Genomic DNA, 14030 nt, shown 5'->3' on the forward strand with positions numbered 1-14030 from the left:
CTGAAGGCCTGATAGGTATCTCATTAAAATTAAGGCCACTTGTCTACAAGCACCAGACTGTTCTCCCCACCAATCGTTTGATAATGCTGCCTCGGGCCATGAACGTTGGAGACCGTGTCCCTGGGTTAGATGGAACTCTTGATGCCTGTTGATGTGGCCCAGACCTGCTGGAAAAGCTGTGCCAAGCCAAAGGTCGGCATGGGAGGGAGCTGTTGGCAGCTGACGAGCAAAGGGCAACAGCCAAGCGTGCCAGGTCTCCGCAATTTCTTTCTGGCAAAGGTCTGCAGTCCTCCTGGGGCAGCAAGCATCAGCTGGGCTTGGTCAAGACTCATCAACCTGGGTGGAGACTCTGCTCAAGATTAATTTCCAGCATTGTATTTATTAAAAGGCATTCATATAAAAGAAGGGCAAAATAAAAAGCCCTTAAACAATGATGATAGTTTGGGAGAAGAAACTCAGGGTGCTGGGACAAATGTCAGCTCTGTTGACTTCCTGGTGATGACCGGCTTACGCCTTGAAAAAGGATGGTGAGGATGGTGAGGGGACTGGAGCATCTCCCCTACGAGAGGGGTTGAGGGAACTGGGCTTGTTCAGCCTGAAGAAGAGAAGGCTGCGAGGGGACCTCATAAATGCCTACAAATATCTGAAGGGTGGGTGTCAGGAGGATGGGGCCAAGCTCTTTTCAGTGGTGCCCAGTGACAGGACAAGGGGCAATGGGCACAAACTGAAGCAGAGGAAGTTCCGTCTGAACATGAGGAAGAACTTCTTCCCTCTGAGGGTGACGGAGCACTGGAACAGGCTGCCAAGGCAGGTTGTGGAGTCTCCTTCTCTGGAGATATTCAAGACCCGCCTGGACAAGGTCCTGTGCAGCCTGCTGTAGGTGACCCTGCTTCGGCAGGGGGGTTGGACCAGATGCCCCACAGAGGTCCCTTCCAACCCCTACTATTCTGTGATTCTGTGATTCTGTGAAAAATCAGGATGTTCTCAGTTCTGTTTTCAAAGGCATCTTCCCAGGTGTTCAGGAGTTCTGAAGCCTCAACTGCCCTTGAAAATGAAATTTAGGATCCAAATCACGCAGCTATCTTTGAGAAATGCACACTTCTTTGAAACAAACTTTTACATTTTTGAATAATGTAACCAATTTTTGGAAAACGGAATCCCACAGAAAACCATTCCCCTAACAGACCACAGACGCCCCAGCACTCAGCGGATGGAGCACCCAACCTTCCGCTCTGCTGGAAGCTCAACCACGGCAGGGAGTAAGGCAGCAGCCCCCAGTGCGGGCCCGGCAGTGGACTGGGAAAGCGCGCCTGAAGAGCGGAGCCGCTCAGGTCCTGCTCCCAGGCCAGCGAGGAATGCGGTTTGTCATGGCAGAACTGGTGATCAGTGGTTTTTAAAAGGAGACATCTTGAGCCTGCTTCGGCAGGGGGCTGGACTAGATGACCCACAGAGGTCCCTTCCAACCCCTGCCATTCTGATTCTGTGAGACTGGAGCTCGGGGTGGGGGTGACCGCACCAGGCGCTGTCCCACAGGCGCGTGGCAGGCGACACGAAGCACGGGCCCGAGCTTGCCCACGTGCCAGCAGCGCGGCGAGGCACGACACCGACTGTTATCGCGATTATTGCGAACACGCGATTTTCACGCGGCCGCCCTTCAGAGCAGAGCCCCGGGGGGACGCCGGGAGGGAGGTGCGGGCCGGGCCGGCCCGGGGGCCGCTCGCCCTCCCCCTGAGGGCGAAAATTCCCGCGCCCCGCGGCCTCCGCCCCCGGCGGGCGTCGCACCCCGGCCCGCGCGGGAGGGGCCGGCCCGGGGCCGTGGCGGCAGCCGCCCCTCCCGCCCCCCGCCCGCCGCGGAGCCTCCGCCGGCGCCAGCCCCGCGCGTTCCTCCGCCCCTCGCCGGCGGGGGCGCGGATCCGGCCTGCGCGGGGCCGGCGGAGAGAGGGAGGAGAGAAGGGAGCGGGGAGGAGGAGGCGGCGGCGGCGAGCTGGCCATGGCAGCAGCCCGCGGGCGGGGAGGCGGCCGCCGCGGGCTGCCGCTGTGACTGGCACCCCGAGGAGGAGGAGGAGGAGGAAGGCGCGGAGGAGCCGCGGGGCCCGCCATCCCGCGGCGGCGGTGCCCGGGAGGATGCCGGGGAAGCGGGGCTCGGCGGGCGGCGAGCTGCCGGGGGCCGGCGCGGCGCGGCAGCGGGGGCGGCGGGGGAAGGTCTCCTGCTTCTCCAGCATCCGGCTCTTCCTGGTGTCCGAGTGCGCCCTGATGCTGGCCCAGGGCACGGTGGGCGCCTACCTGGTGAGTGCGGGCCGGGCCGGGCGCGGAGCCGGGGCTGCGCCGGCACAAGTGGATGGGAAGTTTCCTCGCAGCCGGGGCGGGCAGCCTTCCCCGGGGGGTCCGACACCAGCCCGGCGTTCGGCGGCTCAAATGACTCAGCAGCGCGGGGGGGGGGGGGGTTACCCTCCTGCCCGCCCGGTGCGGAGGGAACTTGGGCAGCCGGTGCCCCGGGCTGGCTCCTCACCGCCGCTGCTTCCCGAGCTGGCCGCTAACTCGGGTCAGACACCAGCCTGTCCACCTCACGCTGAGTAAATCCCGAGGAAAGCTAGCGGGGCGTTGACTTCGTGCCTCCCGCGTTCCTAATTCTCCCCGTGCTCTCGGAGCGGTGCGGCGGCGTGGAGCGCAGCAGCCCCCGAGCCGTGGCGCTGGGTCGGGAGCAGCCGAGCGGGCTCTGCGCGGGGCCGGCGCGGCGGGCTCGGGGGCCGGGGCAGGGCCGTGGTACCGGGGCTGGGAGCGTGTCCGCGCCCGGAGGGGCGGCCCGGGGAGAAGCGTGCTTCTCCCGGCAGATGTAAGCGTGGAGTGGATTTGAATGTCTCAAAATAGCTTGCTGGATTGGAGAATTATAGTTTCCATGGAAAAGAAATGTATTCATAATCTCTGAGGTTTTTTGAGGCCATGCACGTAGTATCTTACACAGTAAGATCTCCGCGTTCCGTGCTTGTATTCGGTATTTAGCACTGCTCCCCTCTCACGTGCTCAAACTACTTATGCAGATTTGTGCTGAACGTGATCTATAATTTTTCAAGGTATGTGGCTAAACTGCCCAGGGTTAATATTCCCTATTAATACTAAATGGAAATTAGCAGTCATCTCCATATAACAAAACGCATAAGTTTAGTTTGGAACGTATTTGTAGTTCCAAAGGGAGCTACATCACAGCTGTTGAGATAAACTCAGAAATTCTGTACCCTGTGTGAGTATAGGTGGATGTCACTTAATTTGTAGAAGCCAGACGGGGACATGCTTCTTTTATGTGAGTAACACCTCAGTAAGTAAATAGATTGTTTCCGATGAGCAACTTGCAAAATGAGCTGTCAGCGTGAAGGAGTGTGGGATAATCCTTCGTCGAAGTAGCAGCCAAGGAAGAGCCCACTGAGGTGATGTCAGCCAGTGGGCACCAGTGTGCTGAAATGTATAGATCTGCTAGAGGACTGTGTATTGGCACGCTTTGCTACAGTGTCTAAGCGTAGCATCAGCAGCAGTAGTCCCTGGCATGGCATTTTCCTCAAACTCCTTTGCATTGCTGTCTCCTCGCCAGTTTAGCATTTCTTCTCCTGTTTTCCCCAACTCTGCTGACTGCTTTGTACCGTGTTCGGTGCCTGTCACTGCTGCTGTCGGGGTCCCCCGAGCCCCAGCTCGCTCCTCCAAGGGGTTAATTCGACGGAGGTGCTGCTGCCCCGACCCTCCGCCGTGTCCTGACGGCCTGACATCCTGTCCCCGTGGCCAGGCAGATCCACACGCGGTAACAGACAACTGGTCAGTGCAGGGAAAAACAAAAAGAAAACTAAACTCAAAACAATCCCCAGCACACATAAGCAGTGGCCCAGCTGCACTGGGCAAGTGTTCCTCCGTTCCCTGTATAATTTATCTTCCGTCATTGCAAATACCGCGCAGCTCTGCATACAATGAACAGATGCAAATGTGGAACGATCTTTGGAGGGGGAATCTGTGCTTAAAGCGAATCCGGGCGAGCGCTGCGCTTACAGGTGTCGTGGGGGAGCGACAGCGGGCGCAGGAAAGGCGCTGGGTGGGAAGCGTGGAGGACCGAATCATTTTTGCAGACCAAGTGTCCCGTGGGGCCGAGTGCTGTTCTCGGGTGCTGAGATCGGTGGAGGCACTGCAGGGTTGCCCAGGTGGAACTGCAAGTGGGTATTCATTTACTCGGGCTCCTGGGATGAGCAGGGGCTGTCGGGCTCGGCCGCGGCGTGCTGGGCTGCTCCCCGAGGCACAAATTAGCGGGCGAGACAAAGCGGAGAGCACACGGAAAGACAGACAGATAGGGAGATGCTGCGGAGGACGGACACCGTGTGTAGTTCCGGGCAGTTGAATAAACTACTAATTTTAGCTCGTCAGCAGTGAGCGAGCACTGTGTTCCTACTTCTGCATTGCTTGCCCACATGTGTGACTTTCCCTAGTTATTTGTAACTCAGGAAGAGAAACCTTTTTTCACCTTGCACGGCGACAAGTTGGTTTCCTCAGTTTTTGCCTACCGCGCTCTGCACAGGGAGACCACGAGGGCAAAAACTCAGTTTGTTAAGAAAACAAGGCAAGGGCTTGGCTTCTTAGGAGTGGTTGAAGAGTTCAGTTTTGATTTGGCTTGGCTTTCATGTCGGTACATTTAGAGGTAGGTATTGTTATTTCTTTTCAGAGATGTAAAAACTTTTTTTCCGTGTTCTCTGCACAATAAACTAGCAGCGCCCATTTGAATGTCTGTACAAAGCAGACATTCATTCATTATGTGGTTTTGAAGCAAAGATCATTCACTTTTATTTGTTCATAAAACATTGTGCTTGCCAACAGGGCTTTATAAATAATAAATGCTGATAAAAATCTATAAAGTCCAATTCTTTTCCCACAGAACTCAGCAGTGAAAATACCCCAGGATGCCAACAGTGGATATCTATGGTTAATTAGTACGGTGTCTCTGAGGTTCTTCAATGTGAAGTTTTGGGGAGTGTTTGATCAACGTCACATTCCAAAATATTTGTCAATTATTGCGCTTGCTGTTTGCAAAATGCACATGTTCCAAAAGGACGTGGTGCCACAGCCTGCGTAGTTTATGCAAATACAAGCCTGCGCTGCTGCCTTAATTTCTGGGGCTGCTGAATACACCCTATTATTTGCATATGCTTGTGAGGTTTTGTGTATGCATTTATTTGGCTTCATCTAATTACTCCTGCGTGCTTTTGGAAACTTGAATTTCCCAGCAACTGCAGTGGCAGCGGGGAAAATGCAGCTTGTAGTCTGCAGGCGTTCCTGCTGCAGAAGTTACTCAGGGTTTTTGCAGCAACTTTGAAAAGCCCAGATGATTTCCACCCCCGGGTGCTCTCCTGCGGCCTGGGTCCGTGGATGGAAGAGCCGAGCGTTACTGGTGCAGGTGGCACTGGGAGGGGAAGGCTGGAGCCTGCGTTTCCCAGCCAAGCCTTGTGCCTCCTGGGCGAATGCAGCAGTGTGATCAGTCATGCCGGCCGTGCAGCGATGAGGGTTTCGATATGGCTGATTCACATACCTTGGCAACACTTCCCTCCTGTCCCCCCCACCCTGAATTCCTACCTGCATTGTATTTTGGATTATTTTAACTGGTAATAACGTTTCAAGTGCTCCTGACGGTTTATTGGCGAGGCATTTCGTCACCCTGCCAGTCAAATCTTTTGCCTAGCCGGTGGTGAAATCATTGCTGTAGCAGAAGGCGAAGGGCTCTCGGTTTGACAGCCACAGTTTGCGGAGCAGGAGTGCAATTTAATTTTCTCTCCCTAGCCTTTAGCCTCGGCGCGCTCCGGTTCAAACTGACCTAGTTGCAAGCACCCAACATCTGCCGAAGTCACGGGCTTCTTTAGATAAAGGGCACGCATATGGGAAGCGCGTTGAGAAACAGTTAGGTGGTGTGCTCCGGCTAGCTGTTTTTGCAGAGCTTTACTGAGATGCCTCTGTGTGCTGCAGCTTTGAATGCAGCTATTCATGTGTCTTACCAAGTGATAGGGGATGACTGGCCTGAGCATGAGATGGAAAGGAAAATAATTGGTCCCTCCCAAGGAGGGTGCGCTGGTGTTTGCCTGCGAATGAATGCCAAATTGTTTCTTGTTTTGCTGAATGAAAACTTTTGAGCCACGCTGGACTGCCTGGCTAGAGCTTTGCCTGTGCGGCAGCGCGTGGCTGCGGCTCGCGAAAGCCCTCTTGACATATCTGCAGTAAAAAACGCACCGTGCGAGTCCGGGTGAGACTGCCTGTGCGGACGCGGGCTCGAGACAGGCTCCTGCTGTTCAGCTTTTATTGCGATTGGCGCTTGGGATATTAATGAAAATTTTAAAATTCTGTATTCAGGAGAAAAATAAGTATCGAAGGTAAATACAGAAGTGAATCATCAAAGGGTTTCTGCTGGAACAAACACAGACAGGGGGCTTGTGGTGGGGACACCAGGGAACTGAGGGATGAAGGGCAGAATTTGGCTCGTGGATTTTTAAGTTGCTTTGGTGTGGAACCCTTTCCCCCTCTGTGTTAAATGAGGCAAATAGAAAATGGTTTTCCTGGTACCGAAAGCAGTTGTCTCCTGTTGTAGAGACCCTCTCAAACCCTCCATGAAGTCAGTGGAGAGGCCTGCATGGAAGATGGCATTAAAGACAATTTTAGTGTAGAAGTACTGCAGTGCTTGAAAGCTTGCTGTCATGCTTGGTGCTGTATGGCAGGATTTGGCCCCGCATATGAGCAATCTGAGTAGACTGGGCAGGAGAAATGTTGCAGGTGGGGAAACTGAGGCAGCGATTAAGGTCTGGATTCTGTTGCTGAAGCTACTGATAAAGCTTTGGATTGATTAACAGGAGCAGAGCCCGAATGGCTTAGGTACGGGCAGAGGAAGAGTCTGGCAGAGCAAGGAATTCCACCTTCAGGTGACTAAGTCCAATGACTTAATTGCAAGAGCAGTTTTTCCCGTTGCGTTTATTATTGTTTTTATTAAAGTATTTATTTTCATAGAATAAGAATCGGCTTTATATTACTTCTGTCCTTTTTTTTTTTCTTTCCATCCTCATCAGTGCTGAGTAATAAATTAGCTGTAATGCTCATAATTTATTTGTCACTGGGGTATTTAAGGGGGAAAAAAAAAACCATGGAGTGAAAATAAATGTTTTAGTGGGTACGAAGATTGCCAAGCATTGGCTGGTTATTGCTTACAGTTCATTTTCCCTTAATATATCTTTGCCGGCAATGTTATTTCTGGAAAGTTGTTTCTAGTATGCCTTTCCCATTAGAGAATATTGTCTGTTTTGCAGCTGAGTTGAGCAGAAAGTTATTATAAACTAGCTCTTTTGACTACATTCATATTTCTTCTCTAAGAAGCCTTTTGATGTTTTTCGGGTCTCTGACTGCAGGGTGGAGGAGAAACCAGATCCAGCTCTGGGTTCTGATGCCTTAAGGCTCCCGTGGGGCTTGGCTTGGGAGCGTGGCGTTGACTCATTAACATAAAAATTTTATATGAATTAGTAGAAGCAAATTCTGATCCAGATGTAGGTTGGATTTTTGAGTACTGGGAAGGCTTGTGAGTAACTGGCATCTATGCTTTGGTTTAAAGTTTTTCTTTGCTACTAATAGACGAAATGGTGTAGAGATAACATGTTTATGTCTTACATTATATACTGTGTGCCATTTGCAGAGTAAATCCAACCTTACAATCTGATGCCTTGGTTAAATGCATTTAAAGGCAAAATGCACTTGATGTGTAAGAGTGTGGACCAAGTGATTTCAGTGTTTAATTTTTTTATTGTTTTTAGCAGGTAGTTTGGTAGTTCTTCCTTTTCTCTGTAAGGCTCAAGTGATATTTGTAAGCCCTGAAAGAGAGTGCGGCCTGTTAGAAATGTTATGATCCATCGTAAAACCAATGTCCCATTTCTTTTGGCCAGTCTTCGCTTCTAAAATCCATTTAGCATTTGCTGCGCGCCAATGTGACAAGTAGGTCTCTGAGTTTTACTGACCTGCAGCATTAATGCAGCTGAGGTTTAGAGCAGAGAATACTTTGGTCTGAAGGTCTGTGTTGTTCTTCCTTAGCAGCTTTATGTAGTGCGACTCTTTAAATTGTAACGTAGCTGCTGTCCGGGCGAGGGCTCGGCTGAACTGTGATCCCTCTCCTTCTCTGCGCGGGAGAGCAGATGTTCCCCCTTTCCCAGAAAGTGACGTCTCTCAGGTTGCATGGGTTTTCTTTTCCCTTACTTTCAGGATATTTGAAGGACCAAAAGGCAGCTTCCATTCTGTTATGGCAGTGTAAATTTATTGCTTCAAAAGAGTTGGTCTGCAATTCATCGAGAAGAATTTGTCCTCTGTGTACAATAATCTAAAATGTTTCCTTACGTGTGCACTCCTTGGTCTCTGGTGGTTCCTTCACGGTAGCAAGATTAAACAACGGCGTACTACTGAGTGGGTGAGGCTGCAGCTTGGATGAATTATATAGCTTTGTCTTCTGATCAACACCAGATGAAGCTGCAAAGTGATGTGTTTTAAGGAATATATCCAAGGAAGTTTAAGTAAACACAATAATATTTTTTGTAGTAAGTCCTTTAAGTGCTCCAGTGAAGTTCGAAAGAATTCATTTTTGCTATTGCGTAGAAAAATGGGCCGCTGATTTTGATTTACAAGGTTTCATTATAACTGCAGCAAAACCAGGACTGGAACCCCAAGAGTCCCATCACCAGGTCACCTTGGAGCAACCACTAGACTCTCTGTCTCTTTGTAGGTACATATTAAGAAGCAAATAGCATTGCCTGCTCCACTAAGTAGAGATTTCACACACTTCGTGTAGTATCAGTACAATCAATAGCAACAGCGAGCTGTTCAGGGAGTTCCTGGAGTGTCTGGCACTTCTGGGAGGACTCTGCCCTGATGTGGGAAGCATTCTGTAATGTTTAGAGAGATGGTCCCTGCATCCGAGATGTTTCAGTTTGAGTGGATGGATTAAAGCTGGAGAAAAGGAACTGTTCCCTTTCCCCAGATGTTGAGCGGGGATGCAGGTGTAACCCTGTGGAGATGAAGACCCACAGCGCAGGTATGGCTGCAACTGCCCCTCTGCACCTAGCAAATCTAGGAAAGACCTCAGAACTAAAATCAGATTTCTCAAGCTCTCCAGTTAGCAACTTTCTCTTTTCCAGCCTTATTCTGAACGCAGTGTGCTTCTGCACTTTGATACCGAAATATTCCGTAGTGGAGCGAGGGCGGCAGCCCCCTCCTCCTGCCGCTGTGCTGTGCCCCGTGTGTTGAAGTTGCAGATCTTTCACTGGGGCTCGTACTGAACACAATCAGTAATTTTAGATGACTGCTTGCAGCATAAAAGCAATATCTTTCTTTCACGTTTGCTTGAATATTTACCATCACTGTTGTTTATTTTATATGGTTCAAGAAGAAGAAAAGCAATTTGTTGTGGTTTTGTTTTTGTTTTTCCTCTCTGTTGCCTCTCCCTTCATAGCATCCTTTCTCCTCACCAAGCAGCCGGCTGATTTCCCTATATTTTTTTAACATCTTTATCTTTTTGGTGTCTGCAGCTATCGCATGGATGATTTCTGCATGTTTGCAGGCCCAAAGACTTTTAGATAAGTGACTCTGCGGGCAAGTGTCGGAGCATGGAAGCTGTTTTTCCATGCTACATAGTGATCTGTTTTCTAGGCAAGGATTGCTGGAATTGTCTTATTTTTAATATTTAAATTTCCTTTTAAAACACTTACTGTACTGTTCACCTGTATAATTCATAATGCCTTAAGTTTACTGAAAGCGGAAAAAGACTTAAAATTGAGTTTTATGGTGGCCCATAAAATGACAGTGAAGTTTTTGAAGGAACCTGGATAATCTGGTTCTATTGAGGTCTTCGTGACTCACCCAGCATTATGGTATCAGCAGCAACGATGTCAGATTTGCTTTCAAGTTTGGGTGGGTTTTTTTTTGGTGCTTTGATGTTTGCATCTGAATCCAACATTTTCTCTATTTTTTTTTCCTAATATAAAGGCAACTGCAAACTCTACCACAAAGAAACTGAAACAAGGCTTGTCTCTTTGGGAAGAGTTGTGTGGTGTGGCTGTGGAGGAGTATAGAAACCCTTCAGAAACGTTTCAATTTTCATTTTTAGAAGCATATAGTGTATTTTCTTTTCCCGCTACAAGTTAGATGCTTGGCTGAATTGAAATCCACATTGGTTTTGGGTCAATTGAATTGTATATTGTATATCTGTATTTTAAGCTGATACTGAACAGTTTAATGCTTGAAGAATCTAATGAAACGATGTGGAATTGCTTTACGGTCAAGGTGCCAGGTAGCGGTGCGCTCTGTGTTCCTAAAACAAGTGAATTATTCTAAAAATTTATGTAAGGTGGAAAGGTAGTGTTTTCCCTGGAGTCTGCTTGGAACCTGTATTTTAGATGGAGCTTTGCATGCTGTCAGCTGGCAGGGACCATCTATGCTGAAGTGCAGGACGGCCAGAGGATAGCAGTGATGGGTATGTTTGCCAGATCAGGACAGAGTACTGAGTTTTTTGTAGTTGCAGGTATTTTTTCATCACTTTAATTCTTCAAAGGGATGAAAGGGAGTGAGAGAACACCATAACTTCATAGCATTGCAACCTGTCCTGTTAAACAATGAACGGTCTTTGTTTTCTCTGGTAGAACTTCAACAGGAAGAGCTGCAAAGAGGTTGTTTGGGGGTTCTTGGGTTTTGTTTCTGAAAAGAAGGATGTGAAATAGCTGCTACCTCTTTCCACTTCTCTCCTCAGGCGTGTGCCTTGCTTGATGCTGTAGCAGGACAAGTCCCTTGCACAACTGAATAATGCCAGGCCTGTATGTACACACACACGTCTATACCGAGAAATGTCAGGGAGAAGAGGGGCAGCATTTGAAGCTTCCAAAAGAGAAGCTAAAAATACTGACTAAAAGAAAAATATTTTGAAAAATATGAAGCAGAAATGCCCCCAGTGGTGTCCTGCTGCTCCTTGCGCCATGCCAATGACGTTCATCTGCTGGAAACATGCGTACTTCTCATCCTGACGCGGTTTGGGTGTTGCGTGATGTATTGAGATGCCAAATTAGGTTTCTCATAGCTGGGAAACATCAGAAAAAATAACAATATGTAACTAGGTCTTGATCTTTAAAGAAGAAAAATTTGAGTTTAGATTTCCATTTTTTCAGTCTTATGGCTTGCTTCTTGTCATTCGTCTGAGCTGCAGAAAGAGCTGTAATTGTCAAGGTTTAGTAAAGCTTTTTTTGCCAAGTTGTTCTTAATCTATAACTTTTCTCTTTTAAAGAGTATCCACCTTGCTTGGTAAGCATTGCAGTGGGTTAACCTTGGACTGCAGCCAGCCGCCCACCCAGCCGCTCTCTCGCTCCCCTCCTAAGCAGGGCTGGGGCAGAAAGTGAGGTGAAAAAGCTCGTGGGTTGAGATAAAGACTAGTAATTGGTGTCAGGGGCAAACCAGAATTGACCTGGGGAAGACTAATTTTTATTGTTCATTAAAATAGATCTGCGTGTTTAAAACAAAGGTAGAAATTAAAACACCACCTTACCCCCATCCCTCCCCTTCCCAGGCTCACTGGGAGCATGTCTCCATCTGATGCTCGCTGTGCTCTGCTGGAAGAGCATCCGTCCTGGCCCGTGAACTGAGGTGAACTTCATCATGTTTGAGCACCAAGATGCTCTCTGAAGAAATGTTGGCTGGCACTGGGTAAATGGTTTTCCCTGTGCTTGGATACTGCCTGTGCTTGGTGGTCAGTCACGATTTTTTGTGGTGTGCCACTGGGCAGCAACAGGCTCAGCCCAAGGAGAGACACATGTCTATGGGACTAAAGCACAGTAGTGTACTTTCTGTCCTGCAGGCGTTGCCTGTAAAATCTGATTATTCTGGGAATTAACCTTCCCCATAGCCTATGCCAAGTGCTGTGGTTTGTGTGATGGGCAGAGAAAGCGTTGGGCGTATAGGTCCTTTAGGAGAAATAGTGGGCAGGATTTTTAGGGCTTACCAGCAAAAGAAAACTGTGGGTTTTGTTTTTGTCTTGTTCAGCATACAGGGCTGAGAGTGGTTAATTACAATGGGCCTTTCAGCCTCTGCATGAGACACACACTTTGTTTCCTGCTGCCTGTGGCTAGTTATAATGCAGGTCCTTATGTCTGAAGTCAGCGCAGCTGCTGGCTGAGGGACAGGAGCTTTAGCTGAAGGGATGCCTTGTCTAGGGGGGCTTGTTTGTGAAGGGCGGTGATGTTAGTTTTGTAGTTGGTCTCACCCGAGGTGCGCAGTGCAGAGTGCCCACTGAGCTCAGCTGTGCTCCTGCAGGAACCTGCTGTGTCTCGTGTTCTCCAGCTTCCGTCCGAAGAGGGGTACTGTGGCCCCAGGTTTGTATTTCTGTCATCAAAAGGGGGTATCAAAAACCACATGGCTAGCTGGAGCCCTTGGGTCACAGTGCCGTGATGCTGGTCTAGGTTGGGTTTTATTTTGTTTCTTCTCTTGCTATAATCTGTGATATTTAATACTATTTAAAAAATTATATATCGAGGGAGGTGGCTTGGGGTTACTGAAAAGCTCTCCCATAGTCTTTGGGATTCAAACCCACCAGCTTAAAAGAATCCCAGAGCAAAGGCTGAAAAGGGAAGATATCAAGTATTCCACGGAGCTAGATAAACGGTTCTCTTCCAAGAGTTTATTTGCTCAATTGAGGCCACTTCTGCATTGACAAATCTCTCTGTGAATGAATGGATTCCAAAAACAGCTTGGGAGTTATTTGGTGGCTGTTGAAGTTCGGCCACACTAGCAAGCCATGTGCTAGAGGCACAGCTTTGTGGGTTTGCTGTGTCATTTGGCACAACTGTACAAGCTTTCTCAAATGCTGGCCCTGTACAGAAGTCCAGTGTTCGCTGTGGATGAGGATTCATCAAGGCTGCTGTGTTGCTCTTAATCTCAGTGCTAGCTCTTCCTGGGAAGGCAGAAGTTTCAAATTTCTTCTCGCTCTGTCTTGTGGAAGCATTTGGGGCTTATGATATAGCCTCTTGTAGCTGAGGTGGCATTTATTGATTGGAATTGTTGAGCTTAATTCAGTGCTGGACAAACTTTTTGCCAGAATTTTTATTTTGCCTGTTTATTCAAATAGATCCTTAGTGAATTACTGCAGTTGTGTATAATGACTCTTGGGAAATATTGGATGCAGCCTCTAGAATCAGTTCTGCACCGTTTTCAACTTGCAAACTCTTGAAGTATATCTCTGAACAGTGCCCAGGGTCCCTTGTCGTTATCTGAGTTTTCAAGATGCTCCCACATTGGTAAGCTGCAGCTTTGGTATCCTGTGGGCAGGTATCCGGTGTCATTATTAGCAGGGTAACAACTTGGAGGTAAATCTGGATGCAAAGTTCTCTGCTTTCACTTCAATGCTGGGACTGGAGGGTTGCTGGCAGGAGAAACTGGTTTGTTTTTATCCAAGACGCGGTATTTTTAATTTTTGTCAAGCTCGGGGCTTGAAACCAGGAATCTGCTCATTTGGGATTTTGAGTCAAGGGAGGGAGAGTGGGAGAGTCTGAGATGGAGGTAGGAAGGCAGAATTTAACTTCTCGGAGAGTTCCTTTTACATATGGAAAAAGCCCTTCAAGTGGGGCCGCAGCAAATGGTCGTTATATGGCTTCATTGAACTGGATTTCTTTAGTGGGGAAGCCACCGTGAGTCTGGGAATCAGTATAAGGTTGTATGGTCTCAGGTCTGGAAGTTTTTTCCCAGGCTCTCCTGTAATGTCCCAGTTCAATACTTCTGTGTCCCCATCTTCAAAATGACTCGCTCTGAGATGGCATTACTGTTTGGAGGAGTGGTTGGCCAAAATGAAAAAAATATTCTGCAAATGGCCTGTGCCAAACTGGGGTCTTCTGATGTAGCTAACAGTGCGTTTTGGCATGAATGGAGCGTGTCTGGTTACTCCAATGTTGAAATTGGTTACTCCAGTGTCAAATTTGACCAAAACATTACAGATTTCTGTTAGTCATCACACTGAG

At 48.7% G+C, this 14030-nt stretch overlaps 1 protein-coding gene across 1 annotated transcript in view; it reads left to right on the forward strand.

The window, feature by feature from the left end:
• Positions 1-2124: 2124 nt before the first annotated feature.
• Positions 2125-14030, forward strand: part of SLCO3A1 (solute carrier organic anion transporter family member 3A1) — a 153843-nt gene continuing 141937 nt past the window's right edge. The window contains exon 1 of the mRNA XM_075432066.1: positions 2125-2286. Within this exon, the coding sequence (XP_075288181.1) occupies positions 2125-2286 (162 nt within the window). The remainder of the gene's footprint in view (positions 2287-14030) is intronic.

This window comes from Opisthocomus hoazin, chromosome 10, assembly GCF_030867145.1.
Source record: "Opisthocomus hoazin isolate bOpiHoa1 chromosome 10, bOpiHoa1.hap1, whole genome shotgun sequence".
Lineage (NCBI taxonomy): Eukaryota > Metazoa > Chordata > Aves > Opisthocomiformes > Opisthocomidae > Opisthocomus > Opisthocomus hoazin.